Raw genomic sequence first — 22,477 nt, 5'->3', positions numbered from 1 at the left:
TACAGGAACTATTCGAGCCGTTCATGCCAGACTGGGGAGAGAGGTGTTGTAATAATGTAAAATATGTGAAAAATACAACCTAGTATGAGAGCCTGTTCTAGTACACCCCCAAAACAAAATCAAGACTTTGCAAAAGAGCATAATAGGACCCCTTTAAATGATTGGTTTTAGATTTTAGTGTTTGATTTTTTTAATTTAGACAAAATATTAGAATTTTAATATAGGGTGTTCAATGCATCCCTAGTCTAATGAACGTTTTACTTAAACTTTTAAGTGAAAGTGGTGTCACAACAGTCACAAGTTTATTGCGCTTTTTTCGACCACTTTTAAATTATTTACAGTATGAGCATTCAGACACTTGTACATGAGTATGTACTCAGCAGCTTTTTCAGTCTGACTGCAAAGGCAACGTTTAGAGCCCATTTCACCAAGTCTCTAGATGCTTGAATTTTAATTAGTTGAGCAATCCAGTGCTGCAGGTTCAAAAATAGCATCCCACCATTTCTTACATAATCTCAGGTTAATGTTTCACTCTCACCTGCCACTTGAAAAATACTAACCGATCATTGGATGCAAATCCACAGTGGACCAAACCGCATTCAACCACCCACACTGCAGTTCTCTTCCAGACAGCTATATGTTGTGTCAGATTTTTTTCATGCTTTTTTAGAAGCATGCATCAATAACTATATATTTTTTTCACTGTAATAATATGTCCAGATAAGTCATAATTATATAATACTGTGGCATGTTTTCAGCCCAGAGCAAATGTGACTTGTGAAGATGGAGGTGGCGTCATCTGTTTGCCTTTGCAAAATGAGTCAGAAAACCCACTAAGTCAACACAACCTTTTTGTTTACAATGTGACCTTAAACAGGATTGTGTTTTGTCCATGTGAATTCATATTTTTGTGAACAAATTCATATGGTCTTTTTTGTCTTTTTTTTTTTCAGACACGTGCTAAACACTTGCCAAGTCTGCTCCTACTGATAACAGAATTTCACAGCTGTTTCACATGACTGCAATGTTTTCACTGAATTCATTCTTATGCAACAATGACTGTAGATGCAACAAAAAATCTGAAAATCTGTTATTATTTTTAGATGGATATGCATACTTATGTCAGCAGAACTCTTGTGATGTTGTGTTTTGAAACCTTTTGTAGAGAAATCATTTTCTGATCTTTCCTGCAACTTTTTTGGGAGAATCTTTGCATCCTTTGTGACTTTGTTTTATGGTCTTTTTTGTATCAAGTTGTGTTTCTAAGGTTGATATTTGTAAACCTGAGAAAACATTTAATACATTAAATGCCATTCCACTTCAATTTCTCAGTTTGCTGAAGTTTTCCAACTTGTATTTTAACAATGAATTTACTGTAAAACTGGTTGACGTTTGTAAGTGATCTTAGTGAAGCAAACTGTCCTTTCAGTTTTGCTAAGACTGATTCATACCTCTGATATTATATGAAATAAGCAATTAGTTCATCAGTGAGACTGATTTTGAAGTAAATAATACTATTCATTCCCTCAAATATGACCTGACTTAAAAAAAAATACTGTTTCTGTGGCTTGATGAATATGTATAAATGTGTATATTGGTCATAGATTAGCCTGTAGCGTGTATTTGTTCTGCTTTGGCTTTTATTACATGGTGAGTGATTTGAAGGCATTTCTTCAAACAGTAATTCTCTCACCCACAGTCTTGTGCAGTACATTAAAGTGAGTGTTGAGGGGCTGGTTGGGCAGTTGCCACAGTGTAGTGAATTACATTTACAGTGGGGCTTAATATGAGACGTACACCAAAATGTGTGGAACGCCAATCAATAGTCTTAAAACTTCATTAAGGACTGCTCTTTATGTGGCGTATGGAAAACAATCCATTTTATTGGTGACCTAAAATGTATACATTTAACAGAGAGGCACTGTGAGTCCTTTGAAATGATATGCATGTTGATTACTGGGCTGTTGGAGCTCTGAATAGAGGAACGATCAGATGGAGATTGTTTATTGATTCACATTCAGCAGGCTTGAAGGACAGTCACACTATGCTGTTCTTTGTAGTTATGTAATGCTGACAGCCATATGCTTCTGTGCACCTGCTTATATACAATGGCCCTTTAAAATAATGTCACTTGGATTGATATTTCATATCTAATGCAATGACATGATATGTTTTAGAGTATAGCGTAAAAGTCCAAATACTTTTTATATATGAAATGAGAGGCTTGAAAGACTTGAATTCAAATTATAATAATTTATTACATGAAAACAATCTATTCATCATAAACATACATCATAAATATAATTTTAAGATTGAGAATGAAATAACATGCAAGGATAACAGTCCTTAATTTGAGTTTTTAAATCTACAGTGATTTTGGTTGTTGACTAAACTATCAATTATATAGTGAAGTCTATAAAGTCACACTCAACAAATTCTTATGTTTTGCGAAATAAGACTATAGTGTCTCCTTTTTTTTTGTTGTCTTAAAAATGACAACTGTTAAATCTAGAAGTCTATATTTAATTCTTGATTAAAAAATAAAGACTGAACAAACATTTAAACAGGCTATAATATACGACATATATTAACTTACCAGGCTGAAGTCCCGGTTTCTCTTAGCGTGAAGCTGAAAGACTTCACTCTCATCTTCTCTCCTCTCTTTCTCCTGCAGACGAACATTTCTTCTCCTTGTGTGCGGCACTTTATAGCCATGTGTGTCTCCAGCCCATTGTGTCACAGCTTCAGTAGGAGTCAGAGCATGTGGGTTGAGGTGTTGTCTGGCAGAGCGGGGGTCGGGGAGGAGGCGATCACGTCAGCCGCAGCAGAGGTGGTGGCACTGGGGGAGATGAAAGGGAATTGGAATCACTCCGTAGTGTAGGCGACAATGCTGAGGACTCTGTGCTGGTTCTTTACACGTGTCTTGAGCACAGGTTGCGTGGTTAAGCTGCGGTGGAGTGCGTGGTGGGAGGCAGAGGAGTGGGATGTGTGATGAGATGTTAAGAGGATGACAGCGGATGGGATTCCTCATAGTGTTTTAGAGATGTGGATTGGTTATGTGTACGCTGGCCCTGTGACAGCATCACCGTTTCAGCATTTGATTTTTTTTTTGTCGGTGCATGAGGATCAGAACACATTGTAAATTTATGCTTGCTTTTGTTTGTCACTACATGAAGAACACAGATGGGCTGATGAGAGATGGTCATTGCATAACTAAAGAATTAGCTTCTTTCTTTTGTCTTTGAGACTTTCTGTCTCTTTATAATCATTAGGTGACATTCTACTTTGATCTATTTCAGCTTGTCACATTCCATCAGTCTTTTATTGTAATATTTATGCAAATGACATTAAACTTGGATCACAGGGTTTGTAATAATCCTTGTTAATTGCTCTTGAACTGCGTTCAAGTCTTTGGAAAATATAGAAAGGTCAAATGAAAAAAACTCTCGTACCCAAATCCAGCTTTAATTACAGTCACGGTTAAACTGCCGTCCATTTCAACACACAGTCCTCATTATGGTCTACAGTCTACAGTCTAAACTGGGGTCCGAGGACCATTTGGGTTGAAGTTTTAATATACTGTTCAAACATTTGGGATTGATGAGATTTTTAAATGTATGAAAGAAGTCTCTCGTGCTCACCAAGGCAACACTTATTTGATGAAAAATTATGGCAAAGCTGAATTTTCAGCATCATTACTCCAGTCTTCAGTGTCACATTATGATCCTTCAGAAATCATTCTAATAAGCTGATTTGATGATCAAGAAACATTTCTTATTATTTTTTAATGTTGAAAGAAGTTTTTCTTCAGTTCTTTGTTTCTTTTTAAAAGAAAGTTTAAAAGAACAGTTTTGTAACATAAATGCCTTAACTCACTTTTGATCAATTTAATGCACCCTTGCTGAATAAAAGCAATAAATAAATAAATAAATAAATACAAATCTTATTGATCCCAAAACTTTGAATGGTAGTACAAGATATTAAGATATATGAAATTACTGTTTAAGTCTGCTCTTTAAAAACTGGTCAGAAATAATAAAATAAAATTATATTCTATTTACAGCCCTAGTTTGTTTCAAAAATGTATGCATCTTATATTAGTCTATAACTCAACTTAATACAAAGCAATATTCTCAAGATAATATTTAAAAAATTTGTGTTGGCTTCAGTACTGTGACAATATAAAAGCCAATTGTTCAGTTTTAGAAAACAGCATTTATAATACCATACTTAATATTTTTACACACAATATTTCAGTGATCCTCAAATCTGGCTCGCGAGATCCACTTTCCTGCAGAGTTTAGCTCCAACCCTATAATCAAACAAACCTACCTGTGATTTTCTAATCATCCTGAAGACATTGATTAGCAAACTCAGGTGTGTTTGATTAGGGTAGAGCTGAACTCTGCAGGAAAGTGGATCTCGCGAGCCAGATTTCAGGATCACTGCAATATTTAAAGGGATAGTTCACCCAAAAATGAAAATTCTGTCATTAATTACTCACCGTTTCAAAACCCGTAAGACCTTCGTTCATCACAAATTAAGATATTTTGGATGAAATTCGAGAGCTTTCGGACCCTGCATAGACAGCAACGCCACTACCACATTCAAGTCCCAGAAAGGTAGTTAGGACATCGTTAAAATAGTCCATGTGACATCAGTGGTTCAACCGTAATTTTATGAAGCTACGAGAATACTTTTTGTGTGCAAAGAAAACAAAAATAACGACTTTATTCATCAATTGTCAGTCTTCAACGCGCGTTCACAACAGTACTACGACGCATGCATTATGTACAGCGTGAGTCTTACTCTGCTTGTAAACAAGCCGCAGCACATTGGGGTTCTACGTCAGAAAGCCGGCTCCTGCGTCAGCAGCACCACATGCATGCATGCATACGTGGTACTCTCGTGAATGCACGGCAGAGATTCGGATTTCATGAAAAATATCTTAATTTGTGTTCTGAAGATGAACGAAGGTTTTACAGGTTTGGAACGACATGAGGGTGATTAATGACAGAGTTTTCTTTTTTAGGTGAACTATCCCTTTAAGCCTTTATACATGAAAATATATAGCTGCCTTTATATTTTAGTAAGAAGCTCCCTCACAGTGGAATGTTGGGATACTTATAGGGTACTAAGTTACTCTGATAACCCCTAGTCTATAGATTGAATCCCCAGTCTAAAATGGACATTAACAATAGGATATAAATCATTCAAGTTTGTTTTTAATGTTATTTTTATTTTTGTTCTACAGCCCGACAACCAACAAACACTGGGAAGCAGAGCTTGCAGCACTAAAGAGCAACAATGCCAAGCTCACAGCTGCTCTGCTGGAGTCCACAGCCAACGTCAAACAATGGAAACAGCAACTAGCGGCTTATCAGGAGGAGGCTGAAAGGCTACACAAACGGGTGAGGAGGGGAGGGTTGACCTTTACCATTTGTAACTCCATATCATGAACATACTATCCTGGGGTTCAGTAGATCTAGTCTAGTCTTAAACTATAGCTAAAACTGTTGGCTTATTACAAGGTTGGTGGAGTGTTCACACTCACCATGGTTTAATTTAGTGTCTGTATTTTCATTGGTCATTACTGTTGCTGTTTTGTCTGTTTTTGTCACATAAAGTTCACTTAAACAAGGCTGAACTTTTTTTTCCATGGCTTTACCAACTGTCATAGAAAGAAAAAGACTTTGCCAAGTCACTCTCAGTGTTAATGCCCCTTAAGTTTAGATCTTTGTAACTACATTTGTGACAAGCAACAACGTTTTTTTCTTCTTCTGTCTGCAGGTTTCAGAATTGGAAAGCCAGAGTAGTCAAACCAATGTGATCAAATCCCAGAAAACGGAGCTGAACCAAACAATAGAGGAGCTGGAGTGCACATTAAAGGCAAAAGAAGAGGTACTTGTTGTTATTATGTATGGTCATAATATAATGCATTCATTCATTCTCAGTTTTATTAGCTCTGCTAGAATCTTCTCTGCTATTTAAAACATCTTTCCTGTGTGTTCTTCATAGGAAATGGTGCGATTGAAAGAAGAAGTAGAAAATGCAAAGCAGCTTCAAACTCAGAAAGATGAACTCACCAAAAAGTTAGAGGTACGGACTGTCCTAAAAAATGTACATATATATAAAAGTTTGGGGTCAGTGTGTATTTTGAACGAAATTAATATTTTTATTCAGCAAGAAACATTTTAATTCATCAAAAGTAAAGACATTTATAATCTTACAAAAGATTTCTGTTTCAAATTGCTGTTTTTTTTTTCTATTCATCAAATAATCCTGAAAAAAATGTATCACGGTTTCCACAAAAATATTAAGCAGCACAACTGTTTTCAGCATTGATAATAAGAAATGTTTCTTGAAATTAGCATATTTGATTGATTTCTGAAGGATCATGTGACACTGAAGACTGGAGTAATGGCTGCTGAAAATACAGCTTTGCCATCACAAGAATAAATTACATTTTAAAATATATTACAATAGAAATCAGTTATTTTAAATTGTAATAATATTTCACAAAATGAATGCAGCCTTGGTAAGCAAGCATAAAAGAATGAAGAGACATGGTGTGTGTTACAGGAGACAGACTTGCGGAATAAGGAGTTTGAGGAACAGTTGGCTGATCTGGAGCAACGTCTGGAGTCAAGTCAAGTGGACCAGGAGAACCTTCGCAAGAACCTCAAAACCCTGCTGGAGATTCTGGATGGAAAGATCTTCGAGCTGACAGAGCTGAGAGACAACCTAGCTAAGCTCATAGAGGACAGCTAGACTCCTCCACCTCTCGCCTCAAAACATGACTTTGATGCCACTTTACGAAATACACAGCGTCCGATTCAGGCCAAGAGAGTCTGATGTACTTTCGAGCGACACCTCGACTGTAGGACTCTCTTTCACTCACTTACACGGAATGATTAACCTTTGTTTGCACTTGATTTTGTATTTTTGAGGTGGGTTCATTCTTTTCAGTGCCATTGCAACCTACCGAATTTTATTGTCAACAATACACCTGTACTTTTATCGATGTTTCCTTGAATTTTCCCCTGAAATAAGCAGCCTGCAAAGAACATGGCTGCATATAGGCTCCTACTTTTTAAAGGTGCTGGTTTTGTGTGCCTGGCTGTTGGCGTTAATGGACGTTTCTTATGCTGCTGAGGACACTACATGAATTACACTGACTGGATCTTCAGTCGTATTTTAAGACTGGATATTCAGAGCCATATGTTGTAGCCAAATGTTATTGGCTTGCCTCTTCCCCTTCATGGAAACTGCCTCAAAGTTCAATCAGTCAAAGTTTCAGGATACTCAACCACTGACCTAAAAAGCTCTTGACATTTAGCAGACTTTGAGATGTAGATGTGGCATATGCTTTAGGCCTGTAATATACACTGAGCAATATTAGTGTGAGCGTCTGTATGCCAGATTAGTGCAAGCCACCTCAATGCATCCGTCAGGTACTCAAACAGTCGATGAACAGGATCAATTTATGGCCTGTCATAGGTAAACTCTGGATTTCTCCAATGACCAGTGTAATGCTTTTGGATCGTATTGGCCTTATAATAACCCGTATCTATACATTTTTCAGGATTTTCTTGAAGACGAAGATCTTCCTTTGTTTGTTGACTTACCAAATGCAATTATGTACTCGATTCCTTACGATTTTCAATAACAATATAAGTGTAATATTTAAAAAGTCCATACTGCTGATGGGTATTATGATACATAGATCACTGTCAGTATGATTGTATTTATATGTGGGAAAATTCGGTTTTAAATTTCCCAATGTTAATAAAGACTATTTAAAGATATGTCGCCACACTGTTCTTTAGAAATGAAGAGAGAGAATGACAGCATGACTCATCAAGGTTTTATAACATTAAGACCCGCAATCTGTGAGAGAAAAATCTATTTTCTCCTCTTAGAGCGATTTGCATTAAGACAGGGCTGTTATTTAAATTCACAGAGACCAGAACAAAATTTGGGCTCAAAGAGTAAGCTATGCAGCAGAGGATCCACAGTGGGCCTTCTATTGTCGTATAGGCCCCACGAGAACATTCCTGTTTTTTTTTCTCCAACGCCTGTATAAAGTACACTATAACAACATCAGAGGAACAGAAGAAAAGGAGCGAAAGAAAAAACCTTAATCCAGTGGCTCTCAATGTTTTTGACTCTTAAGGCCCATTGTCCACAACAATATTTTTAGGCCCCATGATTTTTTTCAACTATATATATATTATAATTTCTACCCAATCAAATATTTAAGAGGTTTGCATAAATGTATATTCATCATAAAAATGTCCTTGGTGATTTTATTAATTTACATGGCTTTTCCAGGTCAAGAAATAAATGTTTTAAAATTAGGCTTCCCTGATATATCAAGGTGTTTTAAGACAATGGCAATAGTCCTTCAAAGAAAAAAAAAGAAAAAAAAATCCTTGTTGAGGGGGTGAGTTAAAAAATAAATAAAATGAAAATATGTTGTCGTTTTAGCTTATTTTAATGCTTGTTTTGTTTTATTTCAAATCTTAAGGCCCCCTTGAAAGTGTGTTGGGGCCCTCTGGATGAAAAACGTAATCCTTTTACTCTAGGTTTGAAGGATAGCTTCACAAAAGAAGCCATTTCATTGCCATTATCTTCTCTAGACTGTCCACAGAGCGTTCAGCATATCAGTATGCGGTACAGTAACACAGCTGAGTGGCGCAAGTACCCTAAACAACCATGTTACAAGAGGGTCTTCAGTTGCGTTAGAGCGTTACCTTGTGGTTAGAAGCAGTACTACAACACAATTAATGTCTTTGAGCTGTGTGCTTGTGCCCCAGAGGCAGTGATGTTCTCATGATAATGGTTACAGTACTGTATGAAGTACACTGGAGAAACCAAGGAAGATCATCCTGATCTTGATACTAGCTGTATCCAGGTGGGTGAGGACCCTGTGGAGTAAGCAGATCAGAGTGGAAAATGTTCAAAATTAGAGGTCAGTGTGTACATATTTATATAACTTTCACATAACCTTTCTTCTCCAGCATAAACATTAACCCTCCATCACCGACCACTCATCTGCTTTCTGATTCTAAGGGTTCAACAAGTCAGTTTGTTCTAAATGTTAATTTTTTTAACATTTCATGAAAAATGTAAATATTTCTAGCAAATGCATAGCTAAAATGACATTATTTTGTGTTGGGGCTACACTAAAAAATATTTGTATTAATTTTTTTAAGGTAAGTGATTGCACAAAATGAATTTATCTTAATTTCAAACACATTTTTAAATTAACTTAATCAGTGTTTTTAGTTATATCAGCTCTATTTTATTGAGTAGAGTTCACCTATTCAAGTCTGTGTTTTTGAGTAAATGGAAAGATCTGTTAGTGCTTGACGTTCATTTATGTTGTACATTTAAAAGAGTTTCTGCAATTAGCACAGCACAAATATGAAATTACTTTTCACTGGCATTAAACCAGCTATTTCTAATTAAGCAAACCAACATACATTAACAGTAGTTTAAAATGTGACGTAGCCACTTCAGCCTCTACTCGTCAGCATCTTTTAAACACAACTCTTTTACTTGTCCAACATATCTTAACTAGTTATTTACTTCACTCAAAAACACATCAAATAACTATTTTGTAATAACTATGTAATAATTAATTTCAACATTCACTCTCTTGACCCAGCATGCACCCAGCATTGAAAGCATGCTGGAACTAATAATGTATGTTAATGCAACAAAAATGATTCATGTCCCAAAACAAATGGATTAAGTAAACTAAAATGTTACATATATTTAAGTGGATTGAACACAACAAAATATATAGCAGTTGTGTTGTCTAACCAGCTAACCATGTCTAACCAGCTCAATTTGAAGACATTGATGAGCCCTTTGGCCTGTCCTAGCCTCTGTTTCCCTGAAGATTAAACTGCTCCAGTCTGCTTCGTCTCAATCTAGACTTCTTTTAAAATGTTACAGCCAAGAAAATTCACAGTTGGTTTCTAAGAACCAAACAAACCAGGACAGATACACAGAAACAGGATTACAGTGAACAGTGGGCTGTCTTTGTGGAGTGAAAACTTCATTTCAATTACAATACATTTGCTAAAATAAATATTTGTACTTAAGGTTAACTTAAAGTTTAGACAATTTGAGCAATAAAATTTATAAAAAGGTTGGTATATTACAAGACATTTTATCATTTATTCGGTCAAGTTTCTGTAGGATGTACAAAGTATTTCACCCCCTTGAGTTAATATAGATGTTTCACTCACTGGCAAGTCAGTACAGCATTTCCCAACTTTTAGGGTATTACATCCAAAAATTTGACTGGAAAAAGACAGACCTGAATGCTGCAGGGCAGATTAGGTAAGGATGAGACACAGTCAAGGTATTTGTCAGGCATTTGCATGAACTTTCGGTCTTGGCCTAAGCTCTCAAACTTTTCTCTCTCTCTCTCTCTCTCTCTTATATTGTGGTTAAAATATATAGTGACAGATTAAAGTGACGGTCAGCAAATACTGAACATGCTAAAGAAGATATGGTTTAAACTTTACCTAATGATTCAAAAGCTGCAGGGCAGATTAGGTAAGGATGAGACACAGTCAAGGTATTTGTCAGGCATTTGCATGAACTTTCGGTCTTGGCCTAAGCTCTCAAACTTTTCTCTCTCTCTCTCTCTCTCTCTCTCTTATATTGTGGTTAAAATATATAGTGACAGATTAAAGTGACGGTCAGCAAATACTGAACATGCTAAAGAAGTGGCATGGTTTAAACTTTACCTAATGATTCAAAATATAGCAGTACACAGTGTTACTGTTAATGCATCAGTTTGTTTTGACTTTGATTTAGAACATTGTATATTTATAGAACATTCTTTTTTACAGACAATATTGCATCCCATACTCGTCGTCTTCGCTCATTTACAATAATAGACACAATATAGCCCTCTAGATTTGACACATAAGTACTGCAACACTTCTGTTAATTCATACTTTAATGTCCTTATATGGAATCTTTTTATTGTCCTGGACTCAAAATGTTCATATTTAAACTATTGCAGACTGGCAATCTTCATGTAATATTTGTATAATGGCTAATCTGCAGCCAGGCCTCATCTTTGGACTTTATTATATTACAAATCAAGGGCTGATTTTTAGTAACAATAATACCTTTTTATTTGTGAAGATCACATTAAAACTGTCCTGGAAGTGTTGTATAATTCCTTCATCATTTATTTTCACTACTTTTCCAAAGGCTTCTATTTATATGGTCCCTTGTGACTTTTCAGTCTTAAACTGAAATTTCATCATACAAATATGAATTATATTATTATTATTATATAAACTATTATTGTTATGTCAGCAAAGACTAACATAAACATAAACCATTCAATATATATTGTGTGAAAATTATATAGCTGGGCCTAAATCATTCATCAAAATGAGATATGATGTATGCACAAAACAAAGAAAATCAAAGTAGGCTAACCTAATATTTGTATTTGGTGTAATTTTCAAGCTGTAATTTTGTGAAATTGTACAAAAATGTGAAAAGATTATTTAATTATGTATTTAAAGGGATAGTTCACCCAAAAATGAAAAATTATGTAATTAATTACTCACCCTCATGTCGTTCCAAATCCGTAAGACCTTCGTCAAGCGGGAGGTTGCAATTGCTGGAGGGTTTTACGACCCTTTGTGTGAGGGCATGGTAATTTGCAAATGTAATTCGCTTGGGGTGTTGATGCACAAACTAATAAAGATTCTTAGAACACTAATATGTTGCATAGGTATAAACATACAATATACACTCTCAATTAGATCATCCGAATACGAATTAATAGAGACCAAACACGGTATATGTAAGGTTACATGAATGATTGGTTCTATCATAAGCATGCATAAAATAGTCTACAATACAACAGATAATATACAAGACACCAATAATATACACAATGACCTGAAGGATATGTGTGTTCATTCAAAGAAAGGTTTTCCTATGAATTCATTAGTAGAAAAGTCCATTTCTACTGTGCATTGTGTCTCTTCCTTAAGAAAAAGGCAGTGATTTTCCCTACTTACATTCCATTAGGTCGTAAATGTATCTGGTGTCAGGGTTGCCATGGTAACCAGGGGGGGCCTGGTGTCGTTGCAGACATCCTGGCATCCAGTTTATTGGGTGAGGGGACTGTGACGATTTGTTAATCTAATGAATAACTGATTTGTTAAATCAAATGAAAAATTGTGTGTTTGATTGGTCCAGACGCTACACTACTCAGATGAGTACATATCCATGGTGTGAAGGTGTACATTTATAAAATTCTTCTTTGCATTTTATGAATTCAGGTGATATTTGTTCTGAAACAATGTCTCATTTTCATTTTGACATAGAATAAAAATATAAAAATAATACCAGTTTGTCAAAAAAATTGGCATTGCCACATTCTAAAACTTTTAAAGGGATAGTTCACCTAAAAATTCGGTCATTAATTACTTACCCTCATGTCGTTCCAAACCTGTAAGACCTTCGTTCATCTTCGGAACACAAATTAAGATATTTTTGATGCAATCCGAGAGCTTTCTGACCCTGCATAGGCAGCAACGCAACTGAAACGTTTTATGGCCCAGTGACCTGAAATTTGTGTCCTAAAAACTAGTGAAACTATTTTAAACCAATTTTGCCTAATTATTATGCATGTAGTTCATATCAGTGGAGGGACTACATGAAACTCATGCTCATTTAAAGACCAAAAGCACCACCATGTTCTAGAACAGACTAGCATTCGAGTAGTTCAGTCTAGAGACAAGTGCTTGGACAAGAAGTTTTGCAGCATGTTTATATAGGAACGTGAAGTTCATCTGGTTTCTGGCTGATGTGGATAGCATTATCTGTAAAAACATTTTATGGCCCAGAAAGGTAGTAAGAACATCGTTAAAATAGTCAATAATAAAATCAGTGGTTCAACCATAATGTTATGAAGCTACAAGAATACTTTTTGTGTGCAAAGAAAACAAAAATAACGACTTTATTCAACAATTTCTTCTCTTTCATGTCAGTCTTTGCCACGTGTTCACGAGAGTACCACGACGCATGCGTGCACTCCTCTGCTTGAAAAGCCACAGCTCATCCAGGTTCTATGTCAGAACGCGGGCTCCTGCATCAGCAGCACCGACCACACGCATGTGCCGTGGTACTCTCGTGAACATGTGGCAAAGACTGACACGGAAGAGAAGAAATTGTTGAATAAAGTCGTTATTTTTGTTTTCTTTGCGCACAAAAGTATTCTCGTAGCTTCATAAAATTACAGTTGAACCACTGATGTCACATGGACTATTTTAACGATGTCCTTACTACCTTTCTGGGCCTTGAATGTGGTAGTGGTGTTGCTGTCCATGCAGGGTCAGAAAGCTCTCGGATTTCATCCAAAATATCTTAATTTGTGTTCTAATGAACGAAGGTCTTACAGGTTTGGAACACATGAGGGTGAGTATTAATGACAGAATTTTAATTTTTGTGTGAACTACCCCTTTAAGATAAAAAAACAAAACAAATCCTAGCTATGAATTAGCAACCCAAAGACGGTAAGCCTTTTTATTCTGAAATTTTTTTTTTTTTATTCACTTTAATTTTAAAATATTTTTTCCTCCACCGAATGCTATTAAACCTGTTATATAACTTGAAGTGGTGCATATGACACTGAGGTAGAAATGTTAATGACAGAAGAAAAGACATAAATGACAAGAGTTCTCTGGTGACGAATATACAATGTTGAACACTGTGAACAAGTTAAACATTTTATGTGAGTGTGAAACACAGGGTCAAAACTACTCATATTTGAAGAAACATCCAGCTGTAGGCTATGTCCCACCACCCCATGAACTGATTGGGTAAAGTTAATCAGATTCTCCAGTCAAATTTAAACATCTTTAAAGAGAAAAAGAGGGCAAAACACAGAAAATGTGAGCTCGTAGTGAGCTGTCTACCTAGACTACATATTATCAGGCGTATAGGCGTATTCCGAGCCATTGTAAATTCCCGAGGGGCTGGAGTAAAGGAGGCGGTGAAGAAACAATAGAAAAGTAGCTGAAGTGAGCCAGACCTGATATTGCTTTGAGACTAGTACCGAACTAGGAATAGTGGCCTCTAAACGATGCAATATTGTATGTTTTCCCATGTATTCCAGAGCTCTGATTGTGAAACTGAACGTTTCTCCTGGCTCTTCCCTTCTGGCTCGTGTCGTGTAGCGTCAGAACAGAAGAGCTCCGCTCAGCCACATCAGGAAGTTAAACACTAACGTTAATCAGCGGACAGCCCGTTAATTCACCGCCGTTAAGGTAAGAGGAATACAGATATTTTATGTTTACCTCTCGGGCTGCGTGTAATTGTTCGTCTAAATTCAGTTGTGTCGAATCTAGGGTTTGACATCGTCGAAAGTCACGCTGAACAAAAGAGATCATTTTCTCTTGCTTTGGTGGGATTATAGAATTTATTACTAGAGCATTCAAAGAAACAGAGAGAAGAGAGCTGTGATCCAGAGGACTTTACTGCCTTGCTTAATCTCCTAAATATCAATAAACTGCTTTTTGAAATTGTTCTTTTAAGGCAAACATCGGTAAACAGATTGTAACTGTGTCTGGAGACATGAGAGAAAATAGTTCTTCTTAGAAGTAACGAGATTAAGCCGGTAGACTGTGTAAGATTTCAGGGGTTAAGTAAACCAACATGATTTTTTGAACTTGACACTTTAGCAGTAGCCTACCATGTTTTGGGATATGTACCTAGAAACATCATGTTTTGGGGCTAAATATGTCATCAACCAAGAAGCACCATGAGATTAATGTTTTTTTGGGCATAGTAACATGGCAATACCATTTTTGTTTGATAATTTACCATTATATTCTTTGATGTCCCTTGGTGTACCATGCCATGGCATATGCACCATGGTACTAGCAGTTGATGCCATCACTGTATGGTACAATTACACAGTAAAAGTATAAGTGAGAATCTGGCAATGAAAACCCCATATTGATTAAGCAGTAGCTAATTAGATGTATAAGATCGGACTTTTGATTTTTGACTCCTGTGATTTTGAGGTTTTGTTTGATTGCTGAGCACCTTTGGATGCCTTTAGAAATATTTAATATTGATCTTGGAAGACATTCCACAGTTCCTTAGAATGAATTCAATGAATGCTTCTTGTCAGCTTTCAAATTGCTTTGGAGGCAACATTTCAGTTGAAACTCATTGAAACCCCAATTAACCAGTGAAAGTCTGTCACTGTGTCTAGGGACTTTCTGGTTCCATCTTTATTCAAAAGGAGAGCCCTTTGTGTCCTCATCTCACAGCAACAGGCTCTGACATTCTTCAGGCCCCTTAAGAATCCATGGCACTTTCTTCTTTGGTTTGCTACCTCCTTTTTTGGGGAATCATGTGGTGCAATTAAATTAAGTGTGAGCTCATTCTTTGTATTTCTTAGATCTGAAGCATTCTGACCATTCAGTAAACAGCCTATCAGTCTAGTTGGGCAGCTTACAAAATAATTATACAATCATTCTTGATGACTGAAAAGAGAAGTTTATTGGTAACAACAAAAATCTCTATACACTGGACATACTTTATGTGTGTGTTTGTGTGCGTATATATATATATATATTCACTGGGACATCAAGCTTTGACATAGTGCTGTGATTGCCTGACTTTTCAGTTTTAAATGATAAATCAGTGCTTGATACCAAAAGAAAAGACGAACCCTAACCTGACATAATAATCATCCATTCAATAAATTCATATATCACTTGCCTTCAGAGCACTGTCATTGAAGGCTTTAAGAAAACCCTTACCTGTCATCATGTACTCAGCCTCAGTTTACTTAAACTAGGAATTTTTTAGTCTGAAATGTCATGCCTTTCTTGTGTTTATATTATGACTGCATTAGAAAGTAGAATTTGTTTTTTTCAAATTCTTTATTTTACCACCTTACATACCTGTACAAACAGGCATTTGCTGCTTAGACAATCTTGCGGTATTACAGTAAGGACCTGTCATAACATAGACCTAGGTGAAAGTATTGTATAGCTTGCAGCACTATCCTCTGATGGGTGAAGTGACTGAAACTTTTTGTTTTATGAATATGTTTGTCATGCTAATATTAAGTATTCCAGGTATTTCTTGCCTCTTCAAACCTGTACCCCTCAGTGGTCATTTTTACTTAACCTAAACTGGCTCCTCAATGAAAAAATAACAATACTATCAGTCTGTAATCAAGACAGGTTTCTTCCATTCAGTAAAACTTTATTTAAGTAAAACTATATTTTAAGGTATTGACTCAACATTGACCTGTTTATCTGACCAATAGCAGATGAGTAGAGTGTTCAGGAAACCATTATAATGTCATGGCAATTCGTAACTATTTCACAATCTGGTGACTAATTCGTATAATCTCATTTGTATGTTTTCATACAATACACTAACACTGTTTTTAACCCAGCATTTTTTAGATTGTGCCGTGTTACTAGGATTTACAGAGAGGTCTATGAACTGGAAAACTGCTAAATTAAATGGCATTGTTCCTGGTACAGCTATCAGTGTGCTAATTCAGAGCTCTTTAGCAATCTAGATTTATGGCCTTGATTATAACTTTCTCAGACAAATGTTTCTCTTTTTTCTTTATAGATTTGTTCATTCGGTGTCAGTACATGGCTATTCTCAGGATGGTCCTAGAGCTCAGGAGTTCTTCTGTGGTGCTGTTTGAAGAGATCTGGTGCTGATTCAGCTGTGATGACAACACCAATGGACCTTCACTGATGTGCCTTAGCTGCTGCTTGAATAAACCATTTCCTCTCAAGTACTGGCATACAGGTTCTGCAGAATGTGTCACGTCATAGTCACATGCCGCTCTATGTTATGGACCTTGATGAGCATTGTGGTGGCATTTGCTGAGATGGTGGCATTTATGAGCGCCGAATGGCTAGTGGGATATCCAGATGGTTCTGAGTTCAACTTCACCGTCACCGCTTCACACCACAGCGACCAGCGCACCCTGGGTATTTATAACCGCTGCATCAAGGTGGCACAGCAGAAGGTGCTCCAGTGTGGGCCCTACGCTACAGACTTCATGGAAATAGCCAGTGGCTTCTGGCAAGCCACTGTTATATTTCTAGTCGTCGCAATCTTTCTCCTATCTGTAGTGGGCATCCTTTCGGTTTTCAGCATGTGCTTCCAGAGTATCTTGAAGAAGAGCATATTCAACGTGTGTGGCCTGCTTCAGGGAATAGCAGGTAAGATGGGAAAGTCTACTGTAACACTGCTTTCTCAGATTCTTGCCAGTCTTTTGTTGTGGCAGTTGGTGGTCATCTTTAACTTTGAACCACTATCAACAAAACACAGAAAATTAGGGAGTGTATTTAAAGGAGACACTGAAGTTGCCCCCAGAATGCTCTGAGCTCACGGTTTCAACATCCCTCTAGTGACCTCAAAGACCATGCTATCTAATTATGATCTTCCAACACTCTCATCATGCCATTACAAGAAAAGACAGTCTAAATATTACAGCATTGGAAATGTTACTTCAGTGTCTCTCCGGTGTCTCCAGTGTTTATAAAACCTTGTTGAGCTTGTCCTATTTCTGATTTAAAATGCATACAGAGGTACAAGGTTTGAAAACCTTCAAACCATTAAACATAAGTGTATCTTTCTCTTATTTTCCTGAGGTGGTTCACCAAGGACTGAATTTATGAAAATCTTCTTTAAAAATAAATAAATAAATAAAAAATCAATACTTCAACACTTGTAAATAATTTTTTAATGTGAAGTGAATGAAATGCGTTAGTTTAACGGCATTAAACAGAATTTATTTGCTGATAATTTGGCTATTTTATAATTTGACAAAACAATTTAATAATAATAATCGTAACCAAATAAATTAATTAAACATCTTTACATCTGTACATTAAACATCTGTGCTACTTACTGGTATTTAATTTTATTTAACTTGATGAAAAAGAAGTAACGACAGAGCTTTTCTTCTGTGTTTTGATGTCAATTTGAGTGCAATGGATTATCAAAAAAGAAAAAAATGTTAGGGAATGCACTCTAAAGAACAATTCACACCATACAGACAAACACCAATAAACAATTTGGCTGTTGGATTTAGAATTTTATGAAAAATAACTGTCATGTTCACACTGTCCCAACAGACAAACATGTCCAGAAAAACATCCATTTTTAGGATAATTTGCTAAGCACGCCCAGCACTTGATCCAACTAACTCGTGTTTGATGTCGTTTGTCTGTGAGGTGTGAATTGGCCTTAATAGTCAATTGTGGAGGGGCAGGGTTTAAAGAAGTCCGGCATTTGTCACCAGAGAGAAATCTGACATTGTCACCAGAAGATCAAGTTATGACAATTTGATAAAAATAAAAAAAATCCATTGACAAATCATTCACACTGTATAACATGCATTTAGAAAATAGGGTGAATTTTTATTTCATGCTGATCTGAATGCTTTGTGAATCCGGCCCCAGGAATCCACACCTACATTCGTTACCATTTCTCAAACCAGCTCAAAGGAGCAGAGCTGTAATGTTGACTGTGGCAGGGCATTCTTAGTCAAAATACCAGGGACTAACAGATCAGTCATGATAATGCATCTTACTTGCAGTCATGTCTGGAAACACTAGAACAATACAGTATTGTGGTACAATAAAAATATTGTGGTTTATTTGATAGAAAAACAAGACCAACTACAGGTACAACCAAACTATGTAGCTTTTGTATAATTTCATTGAAAGATTTACAACATGGTGATTGAGTAATTAGTGAAAAGTGAGAGCATGACTTCAGAGACAGGATCTCACTTGCCTATTTAGAATAAGAACTCCGAATAAAATGGAGGGATCACAGTGACCTGCTCTGATTGGTATGAAGATTAGATCAGCAAGAGTTCATTCTTTGCCTTTTAAACAGTATTACAACAATTAAGTCCCAGATGTTAAGACAAATATCTATTTAAAGCATAATCACATAGCTTCAACAGGCACAAAATGACACTGAATTGAAATTGTTTGAACCTTTCATGTTGTAAAGATTTTTTTTTGCTTTTTTCTGATGATGTTATCACACAGTTCAAGGGGGCTACAAGGTCGTTGTCGGCTTCTAGTTTTGACTGAGTGTGTCTTCAGGGAAAGAGGAACTTTAAAGAGAAAAATGAAGTTAGCATTCAGTTTCCAAATATTAAAACTAAAATACCATGTAAAGTCCCATTCACACCATTTCCACAGTATGGTGCAAATTTGAACTAATAGATATCATCATTCTTAATCACAGTACATATTAATTGTTTTGTATTACAAGTTTTCTTCAAGTGTTATGTTTTAATATGCAAATGAGGAATTATCTAATGAAATATGCATTCATTTGCATACAGTACATTTCCAGAACAGAAATCTGAACAATGGATAAAGCCAGTTTCAAAACTCTTCTTTCATTTTCATTTTCAGTTTTCACAGTTAAATGAAAACTCTATTTGAATAGAATTTGGATATCTCCATTAAAAAAATGCTTTCAATGGCCAAAAAATAAGTTGTGTAAATAATTTAGTTTGCCATATTTTTAGGAATAAAATGTAAATCAGGAAAACCCCTTTGTAAAAACCTTAGATAGGAATAAAACTGGAAGGATTGGTGTATGTAAGTGCTACTGAAGTGGAGATTTCTGATTCTGATAGTCTGAAGATATGTATGCAAGCAAAATAACCTACAATCTCAAAATTGACCAGTGCAAAACAACGGTGTCTTAGTTTAATTCTAATTCTATGAGAATAGGGAAGTCCACACCACGGCTATAACAATAACGACACTGAGGAACGATATCATTGGAATCACTTTCAGTTGATGAACAATAAAAACATTGATGTCCAATCAGAATCCACCCAATCTGTAAATTGTTCAAGCTTTTAAAGAAGCAGGCGACAGAAATGCAGCGAATACTTCTAATAAACAGACTGTGGACACTAATATGGTTATCGGTATAGTTGTCGTTATAGTTATTGTTCCTAGTGTGAACGGACCTTAAGAGTTGGATGAATGACTAAATCCATCCTTCTTTAAAATGTGTTTCTGATTTGTTTCAGCTAGTTATTGTTAATAGTTATATTAATTTATATTCATTAACTTGTTCCACACCGTCCACCTTGCAATCACCCAGAACACCTTAGCAACTGTAATTTGTAACATTTCCGTTTTCTCTTTTGCAGGTCTATTCCTCATCTTAGGTCTGATGCTCTATCCTGCAGGCTGGGGCTCTAAGAAGGTGGTTGACTACTGCGGTCTGGATGCTTCCCCATATAAAGTGGGCCTGTGTTCTCTGGGCTGGGCTTTCTACACAGCCATAGGAGGCACTGTTCTCACTTTCATTTGTGCCATGTTTTCGGCCCAGGCTGAGATCGCCACCTCCAGCGACAAGGTGCAGGATGAGATTGAAGAGGGACGGAGTCTCATTTGTGTGCTGTGAGATGTGAACACAAACCACTCAAACGAAAAAGAATCAATTGTGTCCCATATTTACTGATTGAAATGACTGTTGCATAAATAGGAATGTATTTCAGACCTGTAGGTCTACTGATCAAAGTCTTTACAAATGTATTTGCTTTTGCTTTCTGACTCTTGTCTCAGCCTATCGCTGTATCGCCATTGCAAAATATACGTATAACAAATTATTTCTATGAAAAAACCTTTAGAAACTAACAAATGCATTAACATTGTGTTTATAAGCAAATGCATTTTACCAGTACTTTGATTTATTTGTTACAAAATTTTACATGGACTTCTAACTAATGGATGAAACCGTTTTCAGACTGTTTTAAAGATTTAATTGAAATCTGTGATAGACCTAGTCTATTTAAACTGTAAAATAAGAAGTGATTCTTGAATAAGAAGGTGTTTGAAGCACTTTCTGCCTCTCAATCATGTTGCACGTTCACCGCGAGCAGTCCATATATGGGAAGCTGAGAGCATGATACGGTGAACTTTCAACTGTTTTTGAGTATTTTTGTTGAGTGCATTTTATTTTTCATCTGTCAACAATGGCTTATGCAACCAAATGGACTAAAGAGAAAAAATAAAGTGCATGTCGTAATACCGACACTAGTGGTCTTGGCTTCTTGAGAATGTGTACGCGACGGGAAGTAATTTCTCAATACGGTCCCAGGTCAAAAAAATGCCAAAGCTCATAGCCCTTAACATACACTAAATCCACACTTTCTGTAATACCACTTCAGAGCAATTTTCGTGTATCCCATCATTCATCATATTCAGGAACTCGCATGCAATTGCAAATTGCCGAGAAAAACATTACAGTATAAGTTAAACTAGTAAATATCATTTAGTAGTAAAGAATGTATTTTGTAAACTGCTTTTATCTTTGCTGCTTTTTATCACATTAGGAAAACCACAATTAAATTGCTTTCTGTTTCATAGGAACAACCGGACAGACATTTAGAAGTTTATAAAGGGCAAAGAATTAAAAACCAACATAATACTTTGTGAAAACATGCATTGGGTAAAAGTTATATAAAGACTTGAGGTCTGCACGCCTACTTTAACACTTGGGTCAAATAGAGGAAATACGTCATGCAAGTAGACAAGTGCTCAAGTGCAAAGACTGCAAGTGTGGGTATTGGGGGATTAATTCGGTGGATGCATTTGGCAGAAGTTTTGGATAGAATTTCGTGAAATACGCACAAAATAAAGGTATAAATAAAATCATAGCAACTGAACGCAAAAACCCTGTGAACCCTGACATTGTTTACAAACTTTAACGCTTTTGTACGCATTTCTACTCTCAAGAAAGGGTGCGTTTTTGTATACTAAACAGCATTGTGAAATATTACTCCCCCCCCTTTTTTAATGTGTAAGTTGGACATTTTTCTTGTGGTTGATCTTGAGATCTGAGAAATACAGGATTTGATTGACATCTGTTCATTTCATTGCAGTCCTGTATGTTACATTAATATGTTAAATAAGTGCATAGAAATAAGTATCGGTTTTGTTTACTCAGATTTTATGTTTATATATACTGTGATTATTGTGACATACAAATATTAGTACAGTGTACTGCTACATGAAAATTCTTATTGCCTGTTCCACAGTGAACTCTATTTAAAACCTTATTGTGTGTTATTAGAGGCTAAACAGAAACAGGAAGTTGTTGATCTCAGGAAACAGAATTCAAAAAGGAACATCCTCTACTGTTTTCCTTATCAACACACCCAGTGCATGCAAGTTGTGTCAAATGCACAATGGCAGGGCTGGACTGGGGTTAAAATTCGGCCCTGGACAAATCCAGTCCATCCGGCCTACAAATTCCACTGTGAATCATTCAGTTAAGCGGTCTAAATGTATTTGTCTGTATTTATATATTCTGTGGAAGGCCTAGGATCAAGAAATGTTCGTCCAATCAAAACGCTCGTTCCGAGCGTTTTAATATGTTT

General features: G+C 36.2%; 2 protein-coding genes across 4 annotated transcripts in view; both read left to right on the top strand.

Moving 5' to 3' along the window:
- Positions 1 to 7,741, top strand: part of LOC107703256 (homer protein homolog 1-like) — a 27,263-nt gene extending 19,522 nt beyond the window's left edge. For both annotated transcript variants that reach the window (XM_016505810.1, XM_016505809.1), the window contains 4 exons: positions 5,255 to 5,411; positions 5,791 to 5,901; positions 6,019 to 6,099; positions 6,583 to 7,741. In XM_016505810.1, coding sequence (XP_016361296.1) covers positions 5,255 to 5,411; positions 5,791 to 5,901; positions 6,019 to 6,099; positions 6,583 to 6,771 — 538 coding nt within the window. In that variant the 3' untranslated portion in view covers positions 6,772 to 7,741. The remainder of the gene's footprint in view (positions 1 to 5,254; positions 5,412 to 5,790; positions 5,902 to 6,018; positions 6,100 to 6,582) is intronic.
- A 6,278-nt stretch (positions 7,742 to 14,019) lies between these two features.
- Positions 14,020 to 21,736, top strand: LOC107703255 (lipoma HMGIC fusion partner-like 2 protein). 2 transcript variants are annotated; one of them, XM_016505808.1, is made up of 4 exons: positions 14,020 to 14,078; positions 14,174 to 14,324; positions 16,663 to 17,267; positions 20,243 to 21,736. In XM_016505808.1, exons 3-4 carry the CDS (start codon positions 16,859 to 16,861, stop codon positions 20,497 to 20,499), a joined length of 666 nt encoding a protein of 221 aa, XP_016361294.1. In that variant the 5' UTR covers positions 14,020 to 14,078; positions 14,174 to 14,324; positions 16,663 to 16,858; the 3' UTR covers positions 20,500 to 21,736. The 2 variants fall into 2 exon arrangements, with proteins under 2 accessions (XP_016361294.1, XP_016361293.1); XM_016505807.1 differs by lacking the exon at positions 14,020 to 14,078 and having other exon boundaries at positions 14,089 to 14,324.
- Positions 21,737 to 22,477: the final 741 nt, after the last annotated feature.

The sequence above is a fragment of the Sinocyclocheilus anshuiensis genome, unplaced genomic scaffold (genome assembly GCF_001515605.1).
Source record: "Sinocyclocheilus anshuiensis isolate Anshui unplaced genomic scaffold, SAMN03320099.WGS_v1.1 scaffold542, whole genome shotgun sequence".
Lineage (NCBI taxonomy): Eukaryota > Metazoa > Chordata > Actinopteri > Cypriniformes > Cyprinidae > Sinocyclocheilus > Sinocyclocheilus anshuiensis.
This window is presented reverse-complemented; position numbering and strand designations above follow the sequence as displayed.

What these genes read in the sequence shown, in the direction of transcription:
- LOC107703255 (XM_016505808.1), top strand. Translation starts at nt 16,859, where the DNA reads ATGTGTCACGTCATAGTCACATGCCGCTCTATGTTATGGACCTTGATG. An exon ending in CCTGCTTCAGGGAATAGCAG is followed by an intron (nt 17,268 to 20,242) that starts GTAAGATGGGAA and finishes TCTCTTTTGCAG; the next exon opens with GTCTATTCCTCATCTTAGGT.